At 40.9% G+C, this 27,293-nt stretch overlaps 1 protein-coding gene across 1 annotated transcript in view; it reads left to right on the forward strand.

Moving 5' to 3' along the window:
• The window catches only part of FAT4 (FAT atypical cadherin 4), a 129,538-nt gene that overhangs the window by 62,598 nt on the left and 39,647 nt on the right, over positions 1-27,293 (forward strand). The window contains exons 3-6 of the mRNA XM_016160221.2: positions 6,270-6,531; positions 7,562-7,912; positions 13,713-14,635; positions 15,248-15,422. Of these exons, the coding sequence (XP_016015707.2) occupies positions 6,270-6,531; positions 7,562-7,912; positions 13,713-14,635; positions 15,248-15,422 (1,711 nt within the window). The remainder of the gene's footprint in view (positions 1-6,269; positions 6,532-7,561; positions 7,913-13,712; positions 14,636-15,247; positions 15,423-27,293) is intronic.

Below are 27,293 nucleotides of genomic sequence, written 5' to 3' on the forward strand. Positions count from 1 at the left end.
ACCTCCAGCTACCATTAAGAGTTATATGACTGGGTGGTAAACACCCAGAATATAAAGGTGTCAAATTTTAATATACAGCTGAAAATTATAAAATCGTATTAACCAATGTTACCTCAATAAACTTAATTTAAAAGAAGTTATATGCCTGAATATTTCTATTATTATTAATTAATGTGAGGTAACATCAGCAATAATTTAGGAAATATTGCATTTTTAAAAACTCATCATTTAAAATATATATTTAGGTAGCTCAATTCATAAAATTTCGTTAACTTTCACTTAGTAGAAGAGCGGAAAAAGGCTCATGCAATTGCTATAAGACATTTCGCACCAAATTCTTGTAATGACTGTTCTATCAGCTGTGCTCTCGAGGGACAGGACAAATAAACTTCATTTATGTGAAGCGATGTATTCAGAGTAACCAGTAATCACGTCAGATACAGGTCGTAATGGGACACACCGCTCTGTTAAAATCGATCGTTAGAAAGCGACGCCAGCTTTCAACCCTTTTACTTCTACTGTAGTGTACTGTTATTGCCATCCCTTTTTTTTCTTTTTAACATATGGCAGGTAAGGGGCAGTGCACACGCAGTGTGTGTGTGTGTGCGTGCGTGCGTGCACACACACACACTTGCATGGCCTTCAGCTTTTGAGATACGTTTGTATTTACAGTGAGGTTTGAGGACGGCTGGGGAGGCCTTTACATCTCTCCGCATGTATATCCACGTGGTTTTACTGCATTTGGTTTTATTTCTATTGTGCTTTTTTTTTCTTTTTAAATGTCAGTAACCATGCCAGGGTTATCACTTACACATTCTAGTTTAAAAAAATACGGAACGCGAGGTGTATCTAGGATGGCAGAAGTGCCCTTGGTGAGACAAGGGCAGAGAAGTGCAGGGGTATAAAGCGGGGACAGACCAGGGGGCAGAGTGGGGGGCCCTTTGCAGTTCTAGGGGAGCTAGGGGCGCAGCAGTTCCCAGGTGGGCCTGCGCCTGCAGCATATGGGTCCCCGAGTCCTCTGTGAGCAGGCCTGAGCCTGAGCCAGGAGGGGAGCGGCAGGAGGCGGTGAGGGGCGGTTGGAAGCCCACCTGCGGCTTTAAAGGAAAGGCGGACTTTTTGTGAAACTGCTTCTGGACTGTACGTTTTCTTTTGAAGACTAAGCTCGTGAGTTCTCTTTCCTTCTTGAATACATTTTATCTTAAAATTTTTAGTAGTATTTTAATGACTACTGACTATTTCAAGTCTTGATATGACAAAACCAGTGCCAAACAGGATAGATACCTAAGGCTGCCTGTGGCATTTAGAATTATTGGCTATTAATTTCTTTAGCGATGTACAATAAATTCATATTAATGCTTTTAGATAAACCTACTCTATTCTCAGCTTCTTACCTATTAGCCGAATTTGAAAATCGTGTGTGTGTGTGTGTGTGTGCGCGCGCGTGTGTGTATGTATGGTGTGTTTTCTCTCTTACCGAGTCACGGCTCATTTCTTTCTTCACCGTGCTTGACTAGGACTCAATATTGAAATACAAAGTGTTTCTTCTACTTTGCAGTCAGTGTTGAGCTGAAAATAAAAAATGCCAAAATAAATGGTAACAAGCCTTTATTTGAGATTAAAAAAAAAAATGCAATCCAGGGGCATAGATTCAGGCAGAAACCTGTATTATGTCCCAATTATTGGTGATTTTTCATGAGACTAGAAAGTGAGTCCATGAATAGAAGGCAGGGTTTCTGTTGGAGCCGATGCACTAGGTCACTCTGGGCTCACGTGGCCAGTGACCAGTTCTAAACAGTGGGTCCTTGCGGTCATGGCGTCTGCTTTCCTGTTCGCTTTGTGGGCCATCGTTCGGAAGACAGTGCTGGTTTGGCCCCATGCAAAGGTGACATTGCCCACTTCAAACCTTCTGGAGGTTCAAGGAGAAAGACGTGCCAGGCGCTTTCTCACGTGTGGCCGCTCCGACTCCATTTTGCAATGAATGGCTCTGTTTATATCATTTTTCTCATCACCGTTAAATTGCCTCACAACTATCCAGTACACTGATTTTGAAAGATGAATAGAATTCTTTAAAACATTAAGATTGTGTAGGTCATCCGAAAGTTCTTGTTCAATGTATCGATATTTATTTACTTTTTCTTAATAATTAAATCAAGCACAAATGCACGAATATGTTAGAGAAACTCAAGTCGGACGCTGGGGAGTGAGGCCCAGGTGAAGGCAGTTCTGGTAAGCAGCACGGGCAAGTTCAGCCCAATTTAAATGCCATTTGAAACATGTACTGGATCGAGATAGACATCTTTTGGAAGTACCTGACTTTGTTAGTCTCTTGTTTCTCTTTATAAACAGTTATTATGCTTATAATGGACCAGGATGCTCAAACTTTGTTTCATGGTACCGTGTTGCTTCTGAAAATACTATTTAAGGTTGTAAAATGCATTAGCAATTTATAGCTATTTACTTTTAAAATTCCTTTCACGTGCTTTTGTCTCTCGTGGTTCCTCGGGAGAGTGGAATATTTTTAACCAGCATTGTTCCCACTGCGCTGTAGCTGAAATATGATATTTGTTTCTTGTGGTATTGCTGATACTGCATATTTTGGGCATTAAACAAATAGACTTTCAAAAGACCTAATTAAATCATTACTCTTGGCCAGACATTTTCAGCTATTTACTAGAATTATTAATTCACCACATCTGCTAATTTTGAATACAAAAAACATTGTTTTATCAACATAGTCTGATACCTTTGCTCTGTTCAGAATTATCATAAGTTTAGAAGTATTAATTATTACAGTCATTTTGTAAATAGGACATTTCTAAACTTCAAATCATTCGTGTAATAGCTTTAAATATGTTTTCTTTCTTTGCTTTCCCCTAATTTCCAAATAGCTACCATTTTAACAAGTCAGAATTGAATGTAGCTGTTTTCATACCTGGACTGTTTTACTAGAATAATGGAATTCCTCGTGAAATAGAACAAATAGTACAGAATGTGGTCAGACTAGAAATCTAAAATTCTTATTGAATGTTTTCGTTAGACCATAAAATTACAATAAATGTTAGATACTCCACGTACACCTGAATATACAAGATAAGTGTGGGCAGTATGTTAAACTCAGCAGTTTCGTTACTAAATTAAAATGTGCTTGTAGGCATTCACTTAATGAAACGTTAAGGTTGGCTTGGGGACCGCAGTACGGAAATATAGCCAATACCGTTAAACGTACATTTGAAAGAATATTTTTGACTTTGAGTGTTAGCAATCACTGCCTTATGTACTTGACCGTGAAGGTTAAGCGGATTTAGTCTCTGATGGAAAAGATACATGGAAACTGTGATCGCTGTAATTTCCCATCACGTCAGCCTTCTATCCTACAAACTCTAAATTTATGTTCTTCTTAGTATCCTTGACAGTTCTTAGCCTGGATATTTTAATAAATCCATTTCTAGAGGTTAACAACGGTAAAAGATATATGTGTTTTATGTGTGCATCTTCAAATCAAAAAGTATATTTTGAAGTCAATTCCAATATTACTTATACCTCAATGGTTATATGTAATAGGAAATCGGGAAATATATTTCCCCTGGAATATATAGCAATTCTAATTGTGTTTGATTTAAATTTCTCATTTGAAGGCATCTCAATTATCAAGGATACTTAACCCATTATATTTCTCTTATAAAAAAATGTTAAAAACAGGAATAAAAATAACACCTAAGTGTATGATGACTAAGCACCATCACACACTTACTGTTTCTCAGGGACCGCTCTAACTTCTTTACATGTACCAATTCATTAATCCTTGCAGCAGCCTTCTCTGGCAGGTAATGTCATCATCCCGATAGTCCGGATAAGGAAACAAAGGCTCGGAGAGGCTGAGCGGTGGCCCAGCGACCCCATTAGCAAGCAGTGGAGCAGGGGTTTCATCCGAAAGCGACACCCCGGAGCGTCAGCTCTCAACCAGTGCAGTGTAGAATGTTTAACTCGTTCTTTCAGTTAGACGTCGTTTAACATATCTAAGTCAAACTGCTTATAATTTCTACAATATGTAGATAAGCTTATAATAGATTTAAAATACTGTGGAGTTTAAATCTACTGGATAGGTGCTTTAGTTTTAATTCTCCTTAATTTCTTTATTTTGACTTTGTTAAAACTTACTCTTTCTTGAAACCTTTCCTTTACCAGCGGTCCCCAACCTTTTTTGGCGCCAGGGGCTGGTGCTGCTAAGAGAGTCTCATGCCTGATGCTCCGCAGCGGCGCTGAGGCGGTGATGCCGCGCCAGGTGCAGCTGCAGATGCAGATGAGGCTTCGCTCCCTCACCCACCGCCACCACCTGCTGTGGGGCCCAGTTCCTGACAGGCCAGGGACTGCTGCCGGCCTGTGGCCCAGGGCCCTTTAGCCTCGCTGGGGGCCTGATCCTCCCTGGGCCTCCTCCCTCCTCCCTCAGCCCCTGCCCCTTCCAGCTCTTACAGTGATGATATCAGTCCTTATACTGCTGTTCCTTTATCTGTTCTAATTGAAATTCTCAGCAAATCTTGTGGCTTCAGCTGCCAACGCCATATATTGACCTTCAGGTATTTTTCTCAAACTCTTCTCGAGTCTCTGGTTGCCACATAACCATTTTCTGTGACACTGTCCTTCAGTCCTGTAACAAACCACGCTGCGTAGTTTGTCCTGTGTCAGAGCAGATCTTGTCCTGAAATGTCTTCCGCAGGAGCATTCTCATTCACAGCCAAAGTCATGTGATATTTAAAACGTTTTTTCTTTTTTTCACTGTTACCCACCACACAGACTTGTTAAAAGTAGGACATGAGAATATATGGGAATGTCGAACAAATGAGAGTATTATTATTATTATTTCTATATCCAATAACTTGTCAGATACTCCAGATTTGTCCGGTGTATGATGCTGAGTACGTAATGATTTAGAGTCTAAGTTTCGGAACGAGACGGCCAGGGTTTACATTCCTCTGTCTCTGTCTCTTTACCATCGAAATGGGGATAATAATAGTTCTTACTTAACCGGTTGCCTTGAAGGATGAGGTCACCTCGTGCCCATGAAGCCATGTGCTCAGAGCAGCGCTTAGCACTTAATAAACACTTAATGAATGTTCTCTTTTTCTCTGCTTTCCATGCCTTCTGCCAACTTCCTAGTTCACTCTTTACAGTTTTGGGGGCCAAGATCAAGCTGAGAGAACACAAGAAAACATCCCTGCTTTCATTTCACGGGACAGGGACGTGAAACCTGAAAGGGGACAGATTCTGTCAAGTGTCCCCTTGAGGAAGTGAAGCTCCAGGCTTGGGGCTCAGACTCCCCCCGCACGGTCTCCCCTATGGCATCTCCCCATGCTAGTCCATCCTGCACTATCGAGAGCCTTTTAAAAGACCGTTTTCAATTGAAACAAGCTCAGCGCTGTTTCTTGGCTACAGAATTCAAGCCGAAATGTATTACAGTCGAGATTTTCCAAAACAGACCCACAACCTAAGATTTAAGCTTGACTATCTTCCTTTGTTCGGCACTGAAACCGTCCGCACAACCGAACTGTTCAACAGTAAGGCGGGTATGCCATTCTTTCCTCTGCACTTCTGCTTAGACGCAACCATTTTCCCCTAGGTTTTGCTAAAAATAATAATAATAATTCCATTCTTCAAAGCCCGGTTCAGTTCCACACATGCTCTCCATTTTTTCTTCCCCAAATGAATCAATCAGAATAATCTCTCAGGGCGTGTCCACTGTGTGCTTGCCTGGCCAAGTCACCTCTTCGTGCTGAATCAGGGATGTGAGCTCAGTAGGGCAGACTGGGGTCTGAAACCCACACTAACACAGTGTGACTAGATGCGAGCTCACCGGGATGCTGGAAGCCGTGTCTTCTTTTGAGAACTGGCGCCTCCTGGAGTTGTGACTTGATAATGCATGCTGTCGCTGTGCGTTGCAGAGAACAAGCCTTCAGCAAACCTTGTCACGTGGTTGATAGACGTGTCATCGTTGGCACTGTGACAGTGGCAGCTTTGCTCCTTTCCCTGTGCATATGTATGAATTTAAACATATATAGAGATGATCTCAAAGGTTGAGATTTTCTGTGGGAATTAATGGAATGAATGGTGAGAGACTGTGTGACATGCTCCACTGGCCCATTACCTTTGAAATCTGATAGTATCATGTGAAATGAAGCCCGAAGCCCTGCTTTGTCAAATGCACACTCAGCAGAAGGCGCGATGCTTGTCCTGTTCCACCTCTGACAGTTAAGATGCCGGTCTTCTCTTCTCAGGGTGCAAATGCTCTTGTCACGTACACGATCATTAGCGGAGCTGACGACAGTTTCCGCATTGACCCTGAGTCTGGAGATCTGATAGCGACCAGGAGGCTGGACAGGGAACGCCGTTCCAAATACTCCTTGCTGGTCCGTGCGGACGATGGCCTTCAGTCTTCAGACATGAGGATTAACATCACCGTCAGCGACGTGAACGACCACTCGCCCAAGTTCTCCAGACCTGTGTACTCTTTTGACATCCCAGAAGACACAACCCCAGGTAGGGGGTGCGCCCTTGGGGTGTTTTGCAGGGATCACCTTTGGCTACAGTTGTGGACTGTGTTTTGGCTGCTCTTAATTAGTAGCTAGTTTTTCCCATATGCTACTAGGTACGAAAATATATACGCCGTGACTAGTGGCTGTAACCCTTACAGGCCGTGTGACCCAGGGCAAGTTAATGCATTTCTCTTTGCTTCAATTCCTTTCTCTGTAAAATGAACACAGCCATTCCTGTAAGAATTAGGGTAAAAGGTTAATTCAGAATGTAGAAGTAGTCTGCTAGCGTGGGGTGTGAGGACTAGCAGGTACTCAGGAAATGTTAGCAGAGCACGGATCCTGAATTACCACCTTGCCTCTGTGGACTTGCCATGTCGTGATTGTCGAGGACTCAGTACCCACGTTTCTGGTGTGTGCGCCTCACAGCCGGAATTTCTTATCAGTTTAATTCTGTACTGCATTCGGAACGAGTTTGCATAAGGTATATGTTACGGAAACTCATTTAATCCAGAAGGGAATCTTTGCAGAAGACATGTCTTCCTTACCACGCTTTTCCCTGCTCCCCCCCAGAGGAGTTGTGCACGTCCACCGTGAAGTCCCCGTCACGGTGACTTCCTTGCCTTAATTACCGCGATGGCCATCCGAGCTGTCAGGCGATACCCCTGGGCATAAGTCTGTGTTGTTATTGCCGGGAACGCCTAGTGTGCGTTCACTGACCGCGTCAGTGTGTGGTTCTGAATTGGTAGTGCCAGGTAGAACGTCCTGCCAGAAGTGGTGTTAGTTCCCCAGAACATTGACACCGCCACACGAGACCTACTGGATGCTGAATGTGCTCTGTGTTTCGTTGATATTCGGAAATGTTGGCATCGGTGTAAATGTAGAAATCAGCAGATTTTGTCCATTATATTTTCTTAGTGACTCTCTAGTTAAAATATTTCACTGTGCAAATAAACTTTGGTGTATTTGTACATATTCTCTTAGTAACGCCCCTTTCCTCATTAATTTTAGACTATTAATTTACTCATTTTTCATAGGTTCTTTGGTAGCAGCTATTTTAGCTACAGATGACGACTCTGGTGTGAATGGAGAAATTACATATATTGTGAATGAAGATGATGAAGATGGCATATTTTTCTTGAATCCAGTTACTGGAGTCTTTAATTTGACTCGAATATTAGATTATGAATCACAGCAATATTATATCCTGACTGTTCGAGCTGAAGACGGTGGGGGGCAATTTACCACCATCAGGGTTTACTTCAATATACTGGACGTAAATGATAACCCACCTGTCTTCAGCTTGAATTCGTACAGCACGTCTTTAATGGAGAATCTGCCTCCGGGGTCCACTGTTCTCGTGTTTAATGTTACCGACGCAGACGATGGTATGTACTCATTTTATAATACTTAAAAACCTTTATTGTGGACATGATCTATAGACTAGTGGTTACCAGAGGGTGGGGGGGTGGGGTGGAGGAGGGAGGTAGACGGGGTAAAGTGGTCAAATACATGGTGACAGAAAGAATCTAAGTATGAGAGGTGAACACACAGTGTAAATATATATGCCTTACTCTTAAAATGTATAGCCGAAACTTATTGGATTTCGTTAACCAATGTCACCATAAAAATAAATTAATTAAAAATTGCATTTTGTGACTATAGGTACAAAATGGAGGAATAGATCAATAATTTGGCTATAGTGGATTATGCAAATTAACTAATTTATCAGCTAGATTCTTATTTATAACAGTTATACATTATCGTTGTTTTATCTTCTTTTTGTGTGGCAGTATTGAAGGTTAGTAATGTAGAAGTCATAAAACAGCTTTTTGATAGGTTTTTGTCAAATAAAAATATTTATTTACATTTATTATTTTAACATAAAAAGGATAACATTTGGAAGCAAAAAAGTAAATGAAAATTTTCAAAAAATACTTAAGACTGTATAGTTTTATATTTCTGACTGAAAACTGCTAATATTTCAGCAAGTTTTCATGCTTTGATTCAAAAGGACAGTCTCAGAGCTCTTTAACTTATGCTATAAAATCAAGTTGAGATTTTGCATAGACTTTACATGTGTTTGATTTTTATTTATTGCAAAAGCATTTGATGAGCTTTCTTTTAAAATGTGTACCAGGCCTTTCTTCTAAGACCTATTCTGGAAACACACTTATCAGGTAATATAGCCTTAACGATAACATTGTACAGATTATCAGCCTTTAACTAAACTATTTGGAAACATAATACTTTGTTTTCCCTCACGTTGCATGGAGCTAAATGTTGTCAGTAGAGAAAATGAGGAAGGGCACTTTGAAGAGGAAATTGGGCTCTCGCCCAAGGATGTGCATACTCACAAAGGCATCAACCTTAATTTAGAATTTCCTGGTTCTCCCTGACTGGCATGATTTATGTAATCTCGGAATACCCCTCTATTTCAGTATTCTGCTCTATACTTAGTTTCCTTTCAGGAGTATCTAGAAATGTCCCTTTCACAGATATGAGAGGCAAAAAGCATGGTATTTTATATGTTTCAATTTATGGAATCAGAAATGCTTCTTTTAGAATCGATTAAGTCCTTATTGAAATATCCTCCTCTTATTCAAGCACGATTGATATTGGACACATGAGGACATACGTAAAGTAGAAGTGGCCGTATCATCAGTACCGCTACATTGCTAATAACACGCACGACAGTAACCGACATTTGTCGGGTGCGGTATTTGGCGGGCTCCCAGCCCCGGCCCAAGACCACCATGCGTCCTGGGCCACGCTCCTCAGCCAGCTCTGTGGCTGGGCTCCAGTTACACGTCTTTAAACAGTTGAGACCAGTTTCTATTTTGGAAGTTGATTCTCTGTTATTATAACCTAATCCGTGTACTTGCCCCCTGGATGTGACTATTTTTTTGCTTGTCCTTGGGATCGAATGGTCCTGACTATCTTGCGTGAAGAATTTTCTGCCATGTTTCTCTTTTGATTTATTATGTGCTAGAGAGAGCCCATTATTTCATAGGATTCTGTGTTCTTCTGGAGTAAATTTGATTTATCCTTAAATTTTAAATGTAGGAAACTGGGAAAATGGCAAATGAGAAACTTTTTTGGTGAAAACATGCTAGAATGTTCTATGCACATGTATGTACAGACATAGTTTAACCGTGGACTTCAAGTTACTTTTCATGGATATTTTTCCCCTTTAATTGTATTGGGTAAAAAAAAAAAAATATCAAGCTACATTTCCCCATTGTTTTCGTTTTGAATACTTTATCAGTGTAATTTCCTGTACCTTGACCTAAAATATAGGACACAGTTCCTATTCTTTCTGAATTTCAAGGATAATAATAAGATTATACCAGGGTAACCTTATTTGTCAAAATTATCCACTCGGTCATACTAAATAGTTCTCAAAGTACTTCATAAACAGTATTGTTCAGACTTTTCAAAATCTCCTAAATTCATCTTAATCTCTGATCAAAATGTTCCTGATGAAGTAGTATTTTCATCTTCTTAGATAAAGAAATTCTATATAATAAATTTAAGATTTTCTGTTATCTATGTGTAGATTCTCCAAGAGTTCAACCTAAAATTTTACTCACTTGATCATTTCATAAGAATAAAGCAAACATTTTACTGTTTTCGCAAGATAAGTAGTGTATGTATTAATCTCAAGGCTTCCATGATACAGTTTAAAAAGTACTATATTGAGGCAAATTATTATAAATTGAAACTTCATGAAAATAGTCTGGCTTTGATAATTATTTTATTATTCTAGAAATACATTTAAATACTCTTTAAAATATTGGGGAGTCATAGGGTGTTTTGAGAACAAAATGATTGTAATTATTATTGAATCTGTTGCTTGGTACACAGTGCAGGTCATTTCATAACCCAGTGATCTGATGGCCTTGTTGGAATTACTTCATAAAGATCCTTTCTGAAACAGTGCATGCGATGCAGCTGTATGACAAATTGACAAATACTAGTTCATCACAGAAACAGACAACATTTTATGGATTGTAAATAAATGTATACATTTTATAACAGAACTTTATACCTGTAGTCACGTGCTGTGTTTCCCGAAACTAAATTATTCATGAGACTGAAATAAAAAACAAAAAGAAAAACTCCAATACAACCACACATACCCAATAAAGCTGCCAGAAAGAATTGTGTAACTAAAACCACTTTCAGAACATGGGACAGAAATGGTTAGAAATATAAACTGTGTTAAGTTTGAAGATCTGGTGGACTATGAAAGCCCATGAAATTCAAGTCCAAGTACTTTGGATGAATTACAGAATTTTAAATGTACTTAGTTTCCTGAATCTAATATTTGATGTAAAAAGCATAGAGAGAAAAATGGCCTGAACTCTCTATTTTTCAGGAGACGACAAATGTTCAGAGAATTTTGAGTTTCAGTATGTCTTCATGTATTTTCTGGATGTAGAGCACATGCCCCAAGTCACTTAGACTTATCAGAAACGAAAAGTCTTTTTCTTTACAGTAAAGGAGATCCAGATGACTTCCAAGGCCTGTTATTGCGGTAGTAAGATTTCAGTTCCAGAGACGAGACATGGTTTTTAGATGGTGTTGTGATTTTTTGTGCAAAAGTAGTTAATATTTTTTCATTCATTTTCTCAAAGATAACGATAGTTATTGTCAGTTCTTTTTTAATATTATCACCTAATGTATTCATCAGTATGAATTTGAAGATAAAATTAAATCTTTCTTTTTCATGATTATAGTTAAAGTTTAATAGTTATTACTTCCTCTACCCATACTCCACTAAACTTTTTATTTTTATTTTTTTTTTAAAAAGAGGCTGTTCCACTGTTTATAAGAGGCTATAAAATCTTGGTATCATGTTCTCTTTTTGCCTCTGCAGTTTAGTTGTTTACTCAGGGAAGCAGCATATGCAGTGGACTGAGGGTGTTCAAATCATTAGCTGCTTGCATTCCGGTTGATTTATGTAGAAATGTCACTCCATTACTTTATAGCCATGTGCAATTTGTCAGTATTTAAAATTTTTTTTTTTTTGATATTAGGCATGAAAGATTTTATAGGCTTGCATAGAACTAAATTGTATATCTCTGTTTGTTGGATTTATTTTCATCCAGATGTTTTGATAACTTTTTTCAATAATAATAGTGTCTTAATTTGTGCCTCCAAGAATAAGAATTCAATAATTACTGATGGATTTAGTCACAGGACATACAGAAAATTTTCTTAGAGAGTAGTTTGATTCAAAAATATATATATTATATATAAATATACCCTATGAATATATATTAAATCAAATGACCTTTAATTATTCAGAGATATAGATCTCCTTAGAAAGTAACATAGTCATATATTGCACCTGCCGATGGAACTTCTTTTGGCACCAGTGGATGGGTCCTTCTGTCCCCCAGACTTGCGGAATTTTAAGTTGGGGAATTGAAATAGGCTGTCGACATTGTTCAATCCAGATCTTAACATTCTCTTTATCTCCTGCTGGTGAGTTGACCTGTGGCCTCCAATAGCTTTATTTATTCATATATTTCCTAATTCCGAGAGTCCTAAGTATTCTGAACTTTATAACCTCTGCTTTGTTCACTTGTGAAATAGTCCTAAATAAACTATAGGGATTACAAGCCACAGCTCATAATGATAGGGTGAGGGGAAATCCTACCTTTTCAAAAATCTACTCAACCATTGTTTATTTTAGAAATTTTTGTGAATGAGCTGGTACCTGAAAGTTATCTTCATAAATATTTTTTCTTTGTATCAATATATAGTCAGAGGCCATTAGACAGAGACCATTAAATAACAAGAAAAAAGTAATTCTAGCATTTTTCAAAAAGAACTGGCAGGCCCTACCTGGCAGAAAAGAAAATCCCATTACTCAATTAAAACTTGCTTTTGTAAGAAGCTTGATGAGTTTCAAGAAAAGGCAAAAGCTAACTCATATTCATAGAATCGTGAGAAAGAATATTTTTCAAGGAAAAGATAAAAGAGTAAAGGGTGATCAAATTGTTCTGGAAGACTCTTGGCAAAGAGCGGAAATTATTTCTGATACCTGAGTGGTTGAAATTAACTTCAGAAGTATAAGAGCTATTTGTAAGCAATTTATATAACTCAATATATTTTCCCTAGTATGAAATCTCAGACTATAAAATTGTTATTAAGGATGGATTATTAAGATACACAATACATTTCTTAGCAAGTCTTGTAATATTCTGCAATATCCTAATATCTTTCTGATAAAATATAAAAATGCACATGCTTTTATGGACCAGTGAAGATTATGCTATTCTGGGTCAGGAAATCTGATTTTTCTTTGTTTTCACTGCTTTGCTGTTACTTGCTTTAAATTATTTACTGGAACAATAGACTGATTCACTCTCCACATTGTCTCTGTTAGAATGCAATAATTTTCTGAAATAAGGATTTATACATATACATTTTAAATTAAAAGTAACATGTTCCAAGGAAAAGTAGATAAATTATTGAAATATAGATTGAGAATAATGTGAGCATTCACATTTGGGGCCTTTAATGTATAATTTTACTACTAACATTTCCTTCAAAGAGTACTTTTAAAGCACATTAAATGTACATAATAAAATTTGAGAGAATTATTTTCACAAAGGCCATTAGTCAGGTGCCTAATAGGAATTAAAAGTATTTATTAGTCTGACAAGAAATGTAGACGTTGACTTAAAGCACCCACGACCAATGCCATGCATTGGAAAATGTTACTGCCCTCCTCTGAACGTGGTGTCGGCCCCAATAAATTACTGAAGTTGTAAATTGTTGGCTAATCGTACAGAGTGCGGTACTGTTAATGCTGAACCCTCAGGAATTATGTGATAGAAATAAGGAAACGTATAGAAAAATATCCTCTCCCCGGAATATTTTTTCCTCTTTACTTGTGTAATTTAAGATTTCAACACCATAGTAAATAGGAAGCAGTATATATATCATTTGTTCATCAGATTATAAACATCTTTTCAGATGAAAAATTAACAGGGAAAGAATTATGCGTATATATTACTGACAAAGAAAATTCACTGCAGCTAAGTCATCCATCAGGTGTATTTGGAGGCATCGTATATCAAATGTGCAGTTTCACGTTATAAAAATTTTGGTGCAGCTTGGTTCACAATCAGCACACATTTAAGAAAACTTAATTTTTTCCCCCCTTTTCAGGCATCAACTCCCAACTGGCTTATAGCATTGCCTCAGGCGACAGCCTCGGGCAGTTTGCGGTGGACAAGAATGGTGTGCTGACGGTCCTCAAAACCCTGGATCGGGAGACTCAGTCCTTCTACAACCTGGTGGTTCAGGTGCACGACCTGGCCCCGCCGCCGGCCCCCCGGTTCAGCAGCAGCGCCCAGGTCTCCATCATCCTGCTGGACGTGAACGACAACCCCCCGGCGTTCCTGTCGCCGAAGCTGACGTACATCCCCGAGAACACGCCGATCGACACGGTGGTATTCAAGGCGCAGGCCACGGACCCGGACAGCGGCCCGAACAGCTACGTGGAGTATGCGCTGCTGAGCCCCGCAGGGAGCACGTTCAGCATCGGCACCATCGACGCCGAGGTGCGGCTCACGGGCGAGCTGGACCGCGAGGCCATCTCCAACTACACGCTCACGGTGCTGGCCACCGACAAGGGGCAGCCGGCGCTGTCCTCGTCGGCCGAGGTCATGGTCGTGGTGCTCGACATCAATGACAACAGCCCGGTGTTCGCGCAAGCCCTGTACCGAGTGGAGGTGGGCGAAGACACCCTCACGGGGACGGACGTGGTGCAGGTGTGCGCGGCCGACGCCGACGAAGGGACCAACGGGCAGGTGCGCTACGGCATTGTGGGCGGCAACGCCGACCAGGACTTCCGGATCGACTCGGTCACCGGGGTCGTCACGGTGGCCAAGCCCCTGGACAGGGAGAAGACTCCCACTTACCTGTTAACTGTTCAGGCAGCAGACAGGGGCAGCACCCCCAGGACTGACACCTCCACTGTCAGCATCGTGCTTCTGGACAGCAATGACTTCGTTCCCACCTTTGAGCTCTCTCCGTACTCTATACGTGTCCCTGAGAATTTAGGGGCGCTGCCCAGGACGGTTCTTCAGGTCAGTATATTTAATGAAGCAAATGCTTCATTAATTAGGTGTTCTCCAGGAGACACCTAATTTACTTACTCTGCTCACGCGTCCCCTACCTCTTCCTCGTTCTCATTCTTAATCACTAATTGCAGATACAGCAAACAGTGAAAAGGAAAGGTTTGTGGAAATCACAGCTAAGAGCCTATCGATTTCCTCGTAGGTGGAATATGGCATTTCAGTTATGTTCTTTCCTGTATGCTCATGTTGCACACATTCATGGATCTGTGGTTTTGAATTTTGTTTCACTATAACAGTAGTAGCTGCACATAGTAAGAAAATAAAATGGGGTAAACGTTTGAACACTGTCACACACATGGTCCTCCCTTCCCTCTTTACCACCTAGATGAAACTGCTATTAAAAATTTTTGAGACGCTTGCCAAAAATGCTATGCATTGACTTTACGCCTATTTTTATAAGAATAGTACATCCTTCCTCTGTGCCACTTGAATTTTTTACTTGAATTGTAACGCTACGTCTTTGGAACATCTGCCTTATTATTTTATTGGAACATTTTACTTTGCGGTCTCCGTTGTGTTGGTTTTCCTCTCATTCACGGCACGCACGGTCCTCTCCCACAGGTGGTGGCGAGAGACGACGATCAGGGTCTTAACAGCAAACTCGCGTACGCTCTGGCTGCGGGCAGCGAAGACGGCGCTTTCACTCTGTCGGCCGCCGGGGAGCTCCGGGTCACACAGAGTTTGGACCGTGAAACGAAGGAGCACTTTGTCCTGATGATCACAGCTACAGATTCAGGTGGGTCTGTTAGAACTTCGTTCAGTTGCGAAAATTTTCTTCATAATACGAGTAAATGAAAGCATTTTTTCTGCCGTTAAATACTGGTTGAAATTTATTAATGCTGGGCACTCTGGTTGTATCCATATAATTTGTAGCACGCATATCACTTGGCGGAATTCATGTCAGTGGTAAGAGCTTAAGCGCGTTACAGTCTAAGCTGTATCCCTGTAAGACAGAATGTGTCCTTGCTCTGTAAGTTGCCTGAGTACCTCTGGGGGTGACCTGATACTCTGCTACGTGGGGCATTTCTAGTACTTAAAGATCCAGACGGTTCTAACTGGTTATGGAGGAAGAGAGTGGAGGCAAATTCTACTTTGCTGGTCTTTAGGTTCTGCAAAATTATAGGTAGCTGTAATAGGCATTTGATGAAGCCACAGAGAGCTCCAGAAAGAATCAACAAGCGCGTGGGGTTCTCACTGAGCAGTGTAACGGGTCACAGCAGAAACAATGGGACACAAAGCATTAGCTGTAGTGCTGGAAATCGTGATCATGTAAAGTTGTATAGCAGGTAGCCCAGAATACGGTCTAAAAAAAGTAATGTTACTGTTTACCACTCTCCTAGTGCATCAATTGGCTCTATTCACAAGTATCATTTATTCAAATTGAAACAATTAAACAATTTTAAGGAATCTTTATGCCTTGAGGAAAGTAGGTATTGCTTAAATATTGTTGAATGAATGATTAAATGAACCATCGATTTCCAAAATGTTAACGAATTATGGAACATTGTTCTTGTATTGGTATAACATTTATTTATAAAAATTGTAACACTTGGTATTATAGAACTTAATAATGTTGACATATTTTTTAAAATTGTATTGAAATTGTTTTGAGCCAAGGCAGATTTTGTTGGAACGTCCAATGACTGGAATTATACACCCCCCCCCACACACACACAAACATGAAATAATATATATAAATACTCAACACACTCATGTAGCTGTGTAGACCCCGATATAGAACAACTCTGAGTTTTCAAATGAATTGTTTTTACTGTTTTTTGAATGTTTTTTATGAATATGACATATTAATATTTTTTGTTATGTAAGACCCATTTCAGAGTATATCGTGTTATTTTACCATTTGTCATACAAAAGGAAGGGATTTCGAGATGATGAGGAACGACAGATTCCTGTTAAGTATTCCCATGACAGTGCCACTCAGCGTTACCTGAGGCCGCTCTCTCTGTGTATCACTTGCATTTACTTTTGGGAGTGTGATTTTCTGAGGCTATTGCTTTATGAAAGAAAGCGATATTCTCTGTATTTTTTTTTTTTTTTGATGTGTGTGAATGACCATGTTACAGTTTATGCACCTATAAAATCCTGAGGAATGACGAGCAGAATGTAGTGTGGTGACCACGTGAACCTGAACGCGGGTTGGCCTGTAGGACGTGTCATTACACGTGGAGTCGGCACCGTGCTCCCTGGTCAGCAGGCACGGGGGGTAGGCGGTGAGCCTGGTCTGCACGTGCGGGATGAGGAGGAGCCAGACCCTGGTTCAGGGAGCCAACAGTGCGAGCTCCTGATGCCACCCGCCCCCGAGGAAGATCAGGGGCCTAGAATTCTTAATGTAAGGACAAGTGATAGAAGCGTAACCAATTTCCACGAAGGACCATTGCCTTTGCATGAGAAACGTGCAGACAGGAGAATGATGGGACGCATACACAAGACTCAGCGGCCCTGGAGCCTGAGGTCACAGTGTTTTGGCAGTCCTGGAAATTAGAGAGTTGATTGAACTGCACCCCAAAGCACAGATTTTTATAAGTGCTGCTGCTGCTGCTGCTGCTGCTGCTGCTGCTGCTGCTGCTGCTGCTGCTGCTGCTCCTCCTCCTCCTCCTCCTCCTCCTCCTCCTCCTCCTCCTTCTCCTCCTCCTCCTTCCCCCACCCCCTTCTTCTTCTTCTTCTTTTTTTTTTTTTTTTTCCTGACTTGCCCTGAAATGGACTGGTGGTGGTTCTGAGGCCTCTAGAGTGAAGTGTTAGGTGTCTGATCATTTAACACGGATCGCGTAGAAAGCAGTCAGAAATGGCGGGGGAGATTGGACTAGATTCTCTTAAAGTCACTGAAACTCACATGTGACTCTCATTTTACGTTCAGTTCCTTGACGTAATTTTGGTATCACGAATAACTACTTTAGCGAAGAACATGAGAGAGAGTTTTAGACGTCAGGCTTCAGAATCTGAAGTTTAATATTTCAGGAATGAAGTCTCTGACACAGGATGTAAAATACACGTTCACTGCAGTGATTTAAAAGTCAGATTGGTAGGTGACATGAGAAAATGCAGAAAAATGTGGCAGCATTTAGACCCCAGATGCCATGTTATTCTCAAATTTGTAGTCTTCTGTGAACCAGGAAAATATCAAAGTGTTCTAAATAAGTAAAAAAAAATTGACGGTTTTATTCTTTAGCTCAGAAATCACTTTTACTTCACCCTTTTTAAATTCTTACCTGCTGTCAATCCAGAGATGGGTCAGCCTTGGCAGTGTGGCAGAAACTGAAGCAGCAGTCATTTTTATCAGCAAACCTCTAAATCTTTGAATACTTTTTTGGAGAAAATATTAGCATTCCACCATCATCATGTTTTTATTTACTGACTGAATGGCTACAGAGTAGCACATCTGGAATCTCTCTAAATACTCCTGTCTACAGCTTAAAATGAGCTACAACCACACTCTCATGTATGTAGGGGACCGAATTGCTAAATAACAAAACCAGAACCCAGTATCATAATTCTACCTCGTTTTTTTTTTTTTTTTTTTTTTTTTCCTCTTATAGGATTAAATTACTAAACAGCAACTTAAGGACTTGGGACTACAACTCAGTTAAAGATGATATTTAGCTTAACTGTAATTTAAAGTACGACTATTCTGTGTTCACCGTGTGTCACCCTCTTCTGCATCCTTTCTTCTAGGCGTAAGGGCAGGGCCAAGTAGAGGCTTGCAGGGGGCCGGCACGGCCGCCCGGGGCTGCGGGAGCCCAGCGCTGTGCGGTACCCCCCGGGGGCGGGGGTGGGGGGGCTAAGCAGCTGGTGTCTTTGCGTGGTTCGGCCTGCTCCCAGGTCACCCTCCTTCCAGGGGAGTCTCTTACCATTGTCTCTCATGTGCAATAAATAAGATGATGGTTTTAATATGTAGCAAATAGCCGGGAGTTAGCGGATAACCCAGAGCAGTTTACTTTAAAAAGATTAATTCAGAGAATTAATGTACAAAATGGAAGTCTATCCTAGAAGGAAATACATAGCTCCATAGTTCAGAAAAAGGTTCAGATCCCATCTGCTCCATGGTCCAGCTAGGTGACCTTAGGCTTGTTCACATCTACAGAACGTAAATACCAACCCCACTTGAACAATTTGTCGGCAGGGATAAATAAGAGAAGGGCTTGCTTTAACTGTTAGTGTTGGTCCCCATGCTTGCTGGACGTCTCAGGCTTCATACGGCCAAATAAAACTTTCTGCCTTCTTTCTGCCTCCCTGAGCTCCATAAATCACCTGTGTGCAATGTGAGGCAAGCCTTGTTGTCATTCCTCATTCGTCTTTCTCTGTATCCCATAGTCAACAAATCCACTTCCAAGCAGACCGCTTCTAATCATACATTTTTCAAAAAGTCCTGAATGTATCTACTTTTCTTCATTTTCACCGCCACTGCCTGAGTCTAAGCCAGGGGCTAGTCTGACAGCTTCCTAACGCCTCACTTTTCTGCCTCACGGTGCATTCTCCAGCGAGCGGCTCATGCACTTAAAAACCATAAATTAGATCATTATGCCCCATTGCTTGCTTAGAAACCCTTAGTCGTTTCCAAGAATAAAACCTAAATTCCTTACCGTGGACCGCATGGCATTAAGCGGCCTGGCCTCTGTCCACTTGCCCGAGCTTCCCCCCTCGATCATGTGCCCGCCATGGTGCACCGGGCTGGCTCAGCCATCGTCACCTCCCAACTCTGTTCAGTGCCCGCACGTTGGCAGGTCGATTCAGCCAGTGTGGGAATATTTACACCCCAGAGATCAGCAGATATTACGCACTGAGGTGACTCGCTTGCGGAGAGCAGTTGCTGAACATTACTGCAGATGTCCAGAGCCGGTGAATCCGGACTCTTTAAAAATGCAGCCTTTTCCTGTCCTTGGCCCTTCGCGCTGGTGGTCCGCTCCGCCCGGAGCGTTCTGCTCCGTAGCCAGCTGTTCCGCTGGGCTGTCGTTTTAAGGGGGAACGCATCCGCGTCTTGGTCACTTGTCATTACATCCAGGTAAAATGCCCACTGCCCGGGGAGGACTACCCTGACCACCCGTCTGATGGCCCCACGCCCCCTCTACAGGGTCACGCCCCACCACTTACACTGATTGCTACCTCAAATTGCATGCTCACATACAATATAACATGTACGAGTATGTGTGATTCGTTTACTCCGTCAGTATCTGTTATCCACTAGAATGTGAATTTACTGTCTTACTCAAAACCGAATTTCCAGAAACACCCAGAACAGAGCCTGTGACGTAGCAGGTACTTCATTCACATTTGTTGAATGAATGAGGCAGTGAGTGAAAAGTGATAATTAGTCATCGGTTAGCCGCCATCCTGTTATTTCATATGCATTTACCATACTTACATCTAGTTTGCCGTTACATATTTAGCACTGCAAGATTTTTCAAAGGACCCAACGCAATGAAAAGCGCCGATTTTTTTTTAACTCACGGCTGAAATTCCAGAAGTTTTTGGCTACATCGGTTGTGGTCATTCAGGCTGACCTCTGCTTTGAAAAGCTGCACAAAGGTTTCAGGCTCTGAGATGCTTAGTGGGCTGTGACAGATGGCAGTCACATATAAGGACCCACTGGAGCATTTTATGGCCTTAACTCAGTTTCAAGTGCTTAAAATACTGTTCGGGCTGTATTCTCATGACTCTGCTGCACCTTCTGGCTCTCGTTCAATTTCGTTATGTATTAGATGTTTCTAGGTAAATCTTCTCTCTCCTCCGTGCTGTGCTACCTACCTTTCCGGTCTCCCAAACCCCCAAGCACTTTTTTAACTAGAAAAAAAATAGATGTGGTTTTTGGCTTCGTATAGCTTACCTACAAGGGCCTGTGACTCATTACCTAAACATACTCTGAAAAGTTTTGCTCGTGTTGTTTCATTATGGAAATTTCGGTATTAAGAAACTATTCCAATAAATATACATCTATACAAGTGTATTTTCCTGGTCTCTTAGAAAAAACTTAAGCTGATCTGAAACCCTCACCAGTAAATTCAGAATATCTGCCACTGCTCTTCCAAGGCACTGCGTCCGTGTGTGAGAGAGCAGTCAGGAGATGCCGTGACAGTGGAGAGAGGTCACGGTCAGAGTTCAGTGTGTGATACGGGGCGATTTGAAAAGAGAACTACATGTTTAAAACATGGTAAGTTAGGGAAATCCGACTGAAAGGACGGTCTGATAGCCTGAACACTTGGATGCGAGCCACCCCCTTCCCCGTCTTTTCCTGGGAGGGGAATTGAGGCCGGAGTAGTTAGGTGGTCTGCCAGAGAGTCCCGACCCGGGGAATGGCAGAGTCAAGCATGAACCCAGGATGGCTGCCTACCGGCCGAGTGCTCGCTTACCTGTGCTGTATTTTGAAATCAGGATCTGCTGACTCTCCGTGTAACTTAGATTTCCAAAAATGCTATTTTAAGAAACCTTTTTTCCCCCCCCATCTGCTATTCAGTATACTTTAATGACTAAAACATTTAACTGTCATTCTTCATTCTCCAAATAAATAAATATATGTTTTCAAATAGTTTTAGGTTAAGCCAAATTAAGTGGAAATCAGTAATTTCAATATTGATCTTTTGAAAATAGGCTTACATTTAGGCATCGTTCAAATTAAATGCTAAGTAGAAGACATTAAAAATGCATTAGGCTTTACAGGTAGAAGATGATGATATTGCTGATTTTCACTGCCAACTGCCACTTTGCATTTATTAAAATCAAATTGTGATGCCAAATTATGATTTAATAGACCTTATAAGTAAGTTTTGATTATAGTTGATGAGACTCTCATGTTTCTATGGGCTGTGCTAATACATAACAAGTACCTTGGTATAGTTTTCTTAGAGAATATTGACAGAACAGACTCTTCCAGGTGTCCTTCTCGGTACCAGAGGCAGCGTAGTGAAGAAGTACACACCTCCACCCTCCAGTCAAAAAGATGGACACTCAACAGAGTATGACGTGTAGACCAGGCGTGACATGTGGTTCGACGAAGTTAGGAAAGCAGGTCGCGTGGCCGGAGAGCGAGGGATCGGAGGTGGTGTTTCAGATAATGAGCACACAGAGTTAAGGAAGTGGAAGAGCTGAACAGTGTTGCTTGCAGATGAAGCATCCCTGCAGCGGGGATTGGGTTTGTCCCGTCCAGAGAGCTGCAAGGGGGCCGAGGATAAAAGCAAAGTGGCGTGGAAGAAGGCAGGCAAGGTCAGGGCAGGCGCTTTAGCTTCGTTCAGACTGCCAAGAGCCTCGTTGGGGCTTTGAATGGGGAGCAACAGGAGAGTTTGAACAGATCTGTTTCGTGGTGGTTGTGGGGAGCAGGAATAGAAATTGAGCTGATGATTAAAAGGCCATTACAATGATCCCTGAGAGGACGATAGTGTTTGAAATTAGGCGACAGCGAAAGGTGGTATCAAGTAGTTGTGTGTTTATCCGGTTCGAAGACTGAGCCATATGGACTTGTGGAATCGGAGGTGTAGGAAGTCTGGAAAGAGATGACTCAAGTATGAATCCTACGTTATTAGTCCGAGGAATTTGGAGATGGGGAGAGAAAAGATTTTCGGACAGATCATTAACTTTTTTGAATATGCTATATTTTAGGTGTTATGAGGTATCCAGGAGACGTCAGGTAGATCGATATAAAAGTTTAGTTCTCAGGGAGGATATTTGAGGAGAGAGAGAACTTGGAAAGTCATAACTTTCAGGCGACATTTGTCCTGTGGATACGGGGCGCTAGTCCGTGTCAGCATTTGTGCTCTATTATCCCAAGCGATCTGTAAGTTTGACACTATTGTTCCCATTTTATGGGTTAAAACAAGAACAAGAACAAAACTGAGTATTAGAGAAGGCAAACCCCGCACGCCAATTGAGATGAATTGTGAGCCTTTATTAGCAGGCCAGCGGCTGACTCTCCCCACTAGAGAATCAGCCCAGAGCTTTCAGAGGAGGTTGCCAAAAAGCCTACAATTACATTAAACAAGCAAGCAGGTTTACAGAAGCAGGAGTTAGCCATTAGCAGCATATCTTTGCTCAGGATAACTACACCCTTAACATTAGCATATCTTTTCACAGAATATCTCCTAGAACTACACTCTGGTTAAACATTAAACAAGCAAGCAGAAGTTGGTCATTTGAACCCCCCCACCCCCACCCCTTAACAAAGGTTATAGAGACATTTGGCAATAGATTTGGGCAAAAGGTTTAGTTATGAAGTGTCTGTGTGTCAGCATGATGAATAGGGCTGAGGGGAGAAGTTTGGTTATCAGGATCTCTAATCAAGGGCATTTATCATCTGACTGAGGGAGGGAATGGGCTTCATTCTTATGCAGGGATTGGAAATGACTATTTAATGGATGGAAACATGCTTTTGCAAAAGTTAATTCTAAAGCTAAAAGGGGTAATTGCCATGCTCTATTTTTTGGTGAGGATGTGATGGCATTTTGAATTAGTACTGTCTGTCACATTGTTTAGTTGAGAGGGTCATTGCACTGTAATGGCGCAGTAATCAAAAGAGAGGTCAGAAATGCGGAATATGACATTTTACATCTGAAGACAGTTGCTTTTTGTCACTATTATTTGTGGGAAAGTATTGGAGAAGAGCGTGCCTTGTCTGTTTTGATGACCATTTTTAATAAAGAGAATGACTTGAAACTTTTTCATGGACACCAGAGGTTCCGTACATCAGACAGTGCTAGGGTTACCTTCAATTACCGGAAAGTGATCGCATTGAATTTCCTTCTATATTTGAGTTTAAGGCACTTTTGGTTATTTCCAGTGGAGTTCTTAAAAGAAAACAATGTCCACACGTGATTTACCGACGTAGCTGCCCCTTCCCCCCGCCCCCCCAGCAGTTCATGAATCAGGGGCATGCAGCCCAGCAGAGGGAAAGTAGAAGGCCGCGTGCCGGGAACTAGGGGGCCGTCCCGGCATTTGCTGCTGAGGAGAGCAGGGCTACTTCCCTGACGGGAGCGAGGGAAGGCTTGGGGACAGACGGGCGACAGGCAAATGCTGCTCGGCTGACCCCGCCTTTTCTGGGAGAGCCAAGCGCCCAGCGTAGCTTCCGGGTTGTCGGGTTGTCGGTGTGGGGCCCGGCGTGAGCCCCTCCCTGGTGGCCCTAATCTGGCGACTGTGATGGAGAATATTTGTCTCCAAGGGTGACGATAACTGGTGATGGTTTTCCTTCCTCTCACTGCTAGCAGATCTCTGCACCATACCTGTTAGTGACACAGGCATCATTATAAATCACTTGCTTGAATAATTTTCTTTGAATCAGCTACTCTGATAGAATTTCCTTTGTATATTCAGATAAGAATACACCAAAAAAATGGAGCTAATAAAATTTTATTAAATCAGAGCTAGAATTGCCATTATATTACCTAAAATTAAAATTTGATAAAGTAATTTTATTTGACTCTTCATTCACTTCATATAAGCTATAAGTCAGAGTATGCCAAGGAAACCCAGCTCTGTAACAGAAATAAGCAATTTGCAATATTAAAGAAGTTTATATTACCCAAATGATAAACATTTAATACTATAGGAAATAACTTGATCTCATAGTGAAGAATTTTTTTCAAAAGTCTTCTAATTTCGTCCCATTAAAACTTTATCATTTTGTAGCCTATTTTGATAAGTATTCCATAAATATATAATTTGATATTTTCACTAAGTAGGCAGGAGGCAGGTTGTGTTTAGAATTTGGTGGTGATCTCTAGGGCTTCAGAGTTTCAACAAACATGTATTGAGAATTTTTTTTTAATGTCCTCTAAAGAGTAATTGCTTGTGACATGTTTTATGTGGGAGATAAAATATTTAGTTAACATTATATTGTGTGTTATAAACGTTTTTGTGGTAAAATGTGGATAACATAATATGCACTATTTTAATAACCATTTTCAGGCGTACAGTTCAGCAGCATCACATACATTCACATTGTTATATATTATCATTTTCGTAATGTTACTAAATAGTTTCTTTAGTTTCACTTGTCACTTCTATTTTAATAAGAACTTTTTTAAGGATATGTATTGGTTTTGATAAAATTTTTTTCAGAAGTAAAAATCAAGTGTTACTTCAGTGTGTATATAACTAATTTGTATAAATATTTATAGAACTAATTAGTAAAAATGGAATTTTTAAAATACAAAGCAGTTGATCATATTTAAAATATTCCATACTTATTTGCTTTGTACATTTTCTGGACTTAAATTTTAATCTAAACACATAATCTTCAATGTTAATAAGAATGACTGAATTTTAGTGTTTTCAGTGGATGGCTTACTTACTGTGAGAAAAACACATTCACTTCATGGGAAAAAAGAAGCTAATACTTTATTACAACAAACACGACCAGTCAGGGGACCCATTCACCAAATGTTTGATGTCAAGAATGAAATCGGCTTTGTTGCAAAGCAACAGATTTAAGTCAAGCAAAAATTCTATCTTCTGCTGAATAGTTTTTCACATTTCAGGAATGTATGTTTCATCTATAGGAGCTAACATTAAAAAAAATAGTAATCTGCCTGCAGTTTGAACTTTAATTAGTCATTTAGACTTATTCATTATGCTTATTTACTAAAGATGTATTTTCTGATAGAGCAGTTGCTTCAAACTTTTTTTTTAATCTTATTTTAAATTTCTTTGAACTGTGTTCATTGATGTGCTTGAATTTATTAAGGTATAAGTGTTAAAAGGCAGTACTAATTTAATCCTTTCCCAAATTCAAGAATGTAAAATATGACTCTGACGAAGCATGGGACTACCCACAATATTAAGGGCGATTGGGAGATTAAGCCGTGATCAGTCTTCCTCTGTGTGTGTATGTGTGTGTGCGTGCGATTTGCTTTTGCAGTCTTTCAAAAATGCTTTTCAGAATCATATGTATTCTTTGCTATTTGCTCTAAAAATTTCAGAAGGTTCCTATTAATTTACCCATGTTTATTTTATATTTATGTAGAGCATTTACATACATGCATACGTCCACACATATATATATACACACAATAGACATAATTTTACAAATTGAAATTTTAAATTTATCTTACTTTAACTGTATTTCAAATGTCCACTGAACCCTCCCAGCCTCTACTATTATTAATTTCTGAGACCTCGACCTTTTATTTCATTTGTCTCTTCTGCCCTTTTTATTGACTCACTGTCCTCCACCAGGAGTATGCATTTACATTCTGCCTCTTCTTTCTGATAGCATCTGGTTCTCATAAATAATCCCAGATGAAACTGAACAATCTTGCCCTATTACGCCACTAACTATATAATTCATCATTATCGGATCTATCCAAGCTAAACATGAGCCCCAGCTAGTCGGATTCTTGTCATGGGATTCAGGATTAATTGAGACTCCGATTATAAGCAGGAGGCTATCTCCAAAACGCTGACCTTTGTCCGCAGTCTTGTTCTCCGATCCAGCCTTGGGCTAAAGGCTGTATTCCTAGATGTGTATTGCCAGAAGTGTTCAGCTTATTGAACTGTGAGCCATATAATCACTAGACCAGGTTCCCATATACAGAATCGAAGGAAGACTTAATGCAGATTGGGGACAGGGCCTAATGCTTACGCAGTACGGGTTTATGTAAAGGTAGATGAAACAGAGTTATTCCTGTTCTCAGTTAGCGAACAGCCTAATAAGGATGTGGCAGAGGAGCATTAATAACAACAACATAGAGTGAAACGCCTGCCCCAGGAGCGGCCGTTTATCTGAGCCCAGTGAACAGAGCCATGGGATCTTTCTAAGTGTTCCGAACTGGCTCGCGCTCTGCCCACTGTGGCTGAATGTAAGTAAACTGCTTAAGTGCTCTGTATCGAGTTCTTCATTTAAAAAAAAAAGCAATAATAACTACTTCATTAAATCTGCAATTAAATGAGGAATGCATGTATAAAATGCTCATACATGTAACTGGTATCAAATAAGTGTTTAATAATATGTGTATACAAATATGCATGCATTTTTGTATACATACATATGTATTCAATTTATATTCAAATTCGTGGGCCAAGTTTACAGGGAATACTGTGATTTCAGTTTTTGACATACTAATGTTGGGCTCTGTGGTAACTCGAGAGTTGGATGTCTCAGCCTGGAGCCAGCAGAAAGTTCTGGAGTGAAGACGAAGTCACAGGGACGGTCTTGCAGCACTTGACAGGAGAGAGAACCATAGGATGTTGGGGACCAGGAACTTACACACCTTAGACCAGTTTTTACTCAGCTGAGAGGAGCCAGCAGACAGACGGCAAGGGAACAACGGAAACGCGGCGTCCCCGCCGACTCAGCAGGCATGGGAGGGCGTCCGCCGTGTGAGAGCGAGCTGCCGTGTGTCGCCCGCGGTCCCATCTCCCCGCCCCACGCTGGCCCGCGGTGCATTCGGGCTCGCAGCACCGTGGACGAGCACGAGGCCGGAGTGCGGGGTGGGGCGTTAGGCGCACGGGTAAAATAACTGTAGGCAGAATTCAAATTTGAGAGTCGTTAAATCTCAGAAAGAGACTTAGGATTTTGGAATAATGTCTTGGTTAGGTTTTCCTTGTAAAATTGAAAAACAAACAAAACAGCTGCGCAGGAAACGTGAGGCGGCAGGAGACGGGTCGCGCC

This window comes from Rousettus aegyptiacus, unplaced genomic scaffold, assembly GCF_014176215.1.
Source record: "Rousettus aegyptiacus isolate mRouAeg1 unplaced genomic scaffold, mRouAeg1.p scaffold_m13_p_16, whole genome shotgun sequence".
Taxonomy (NCBI): Eukaryota; Metazoa; Chordata; class Mammalia; order Chiroptera; family Pteropodidae; genus Rousettus; species Rousettus aegyptiacus.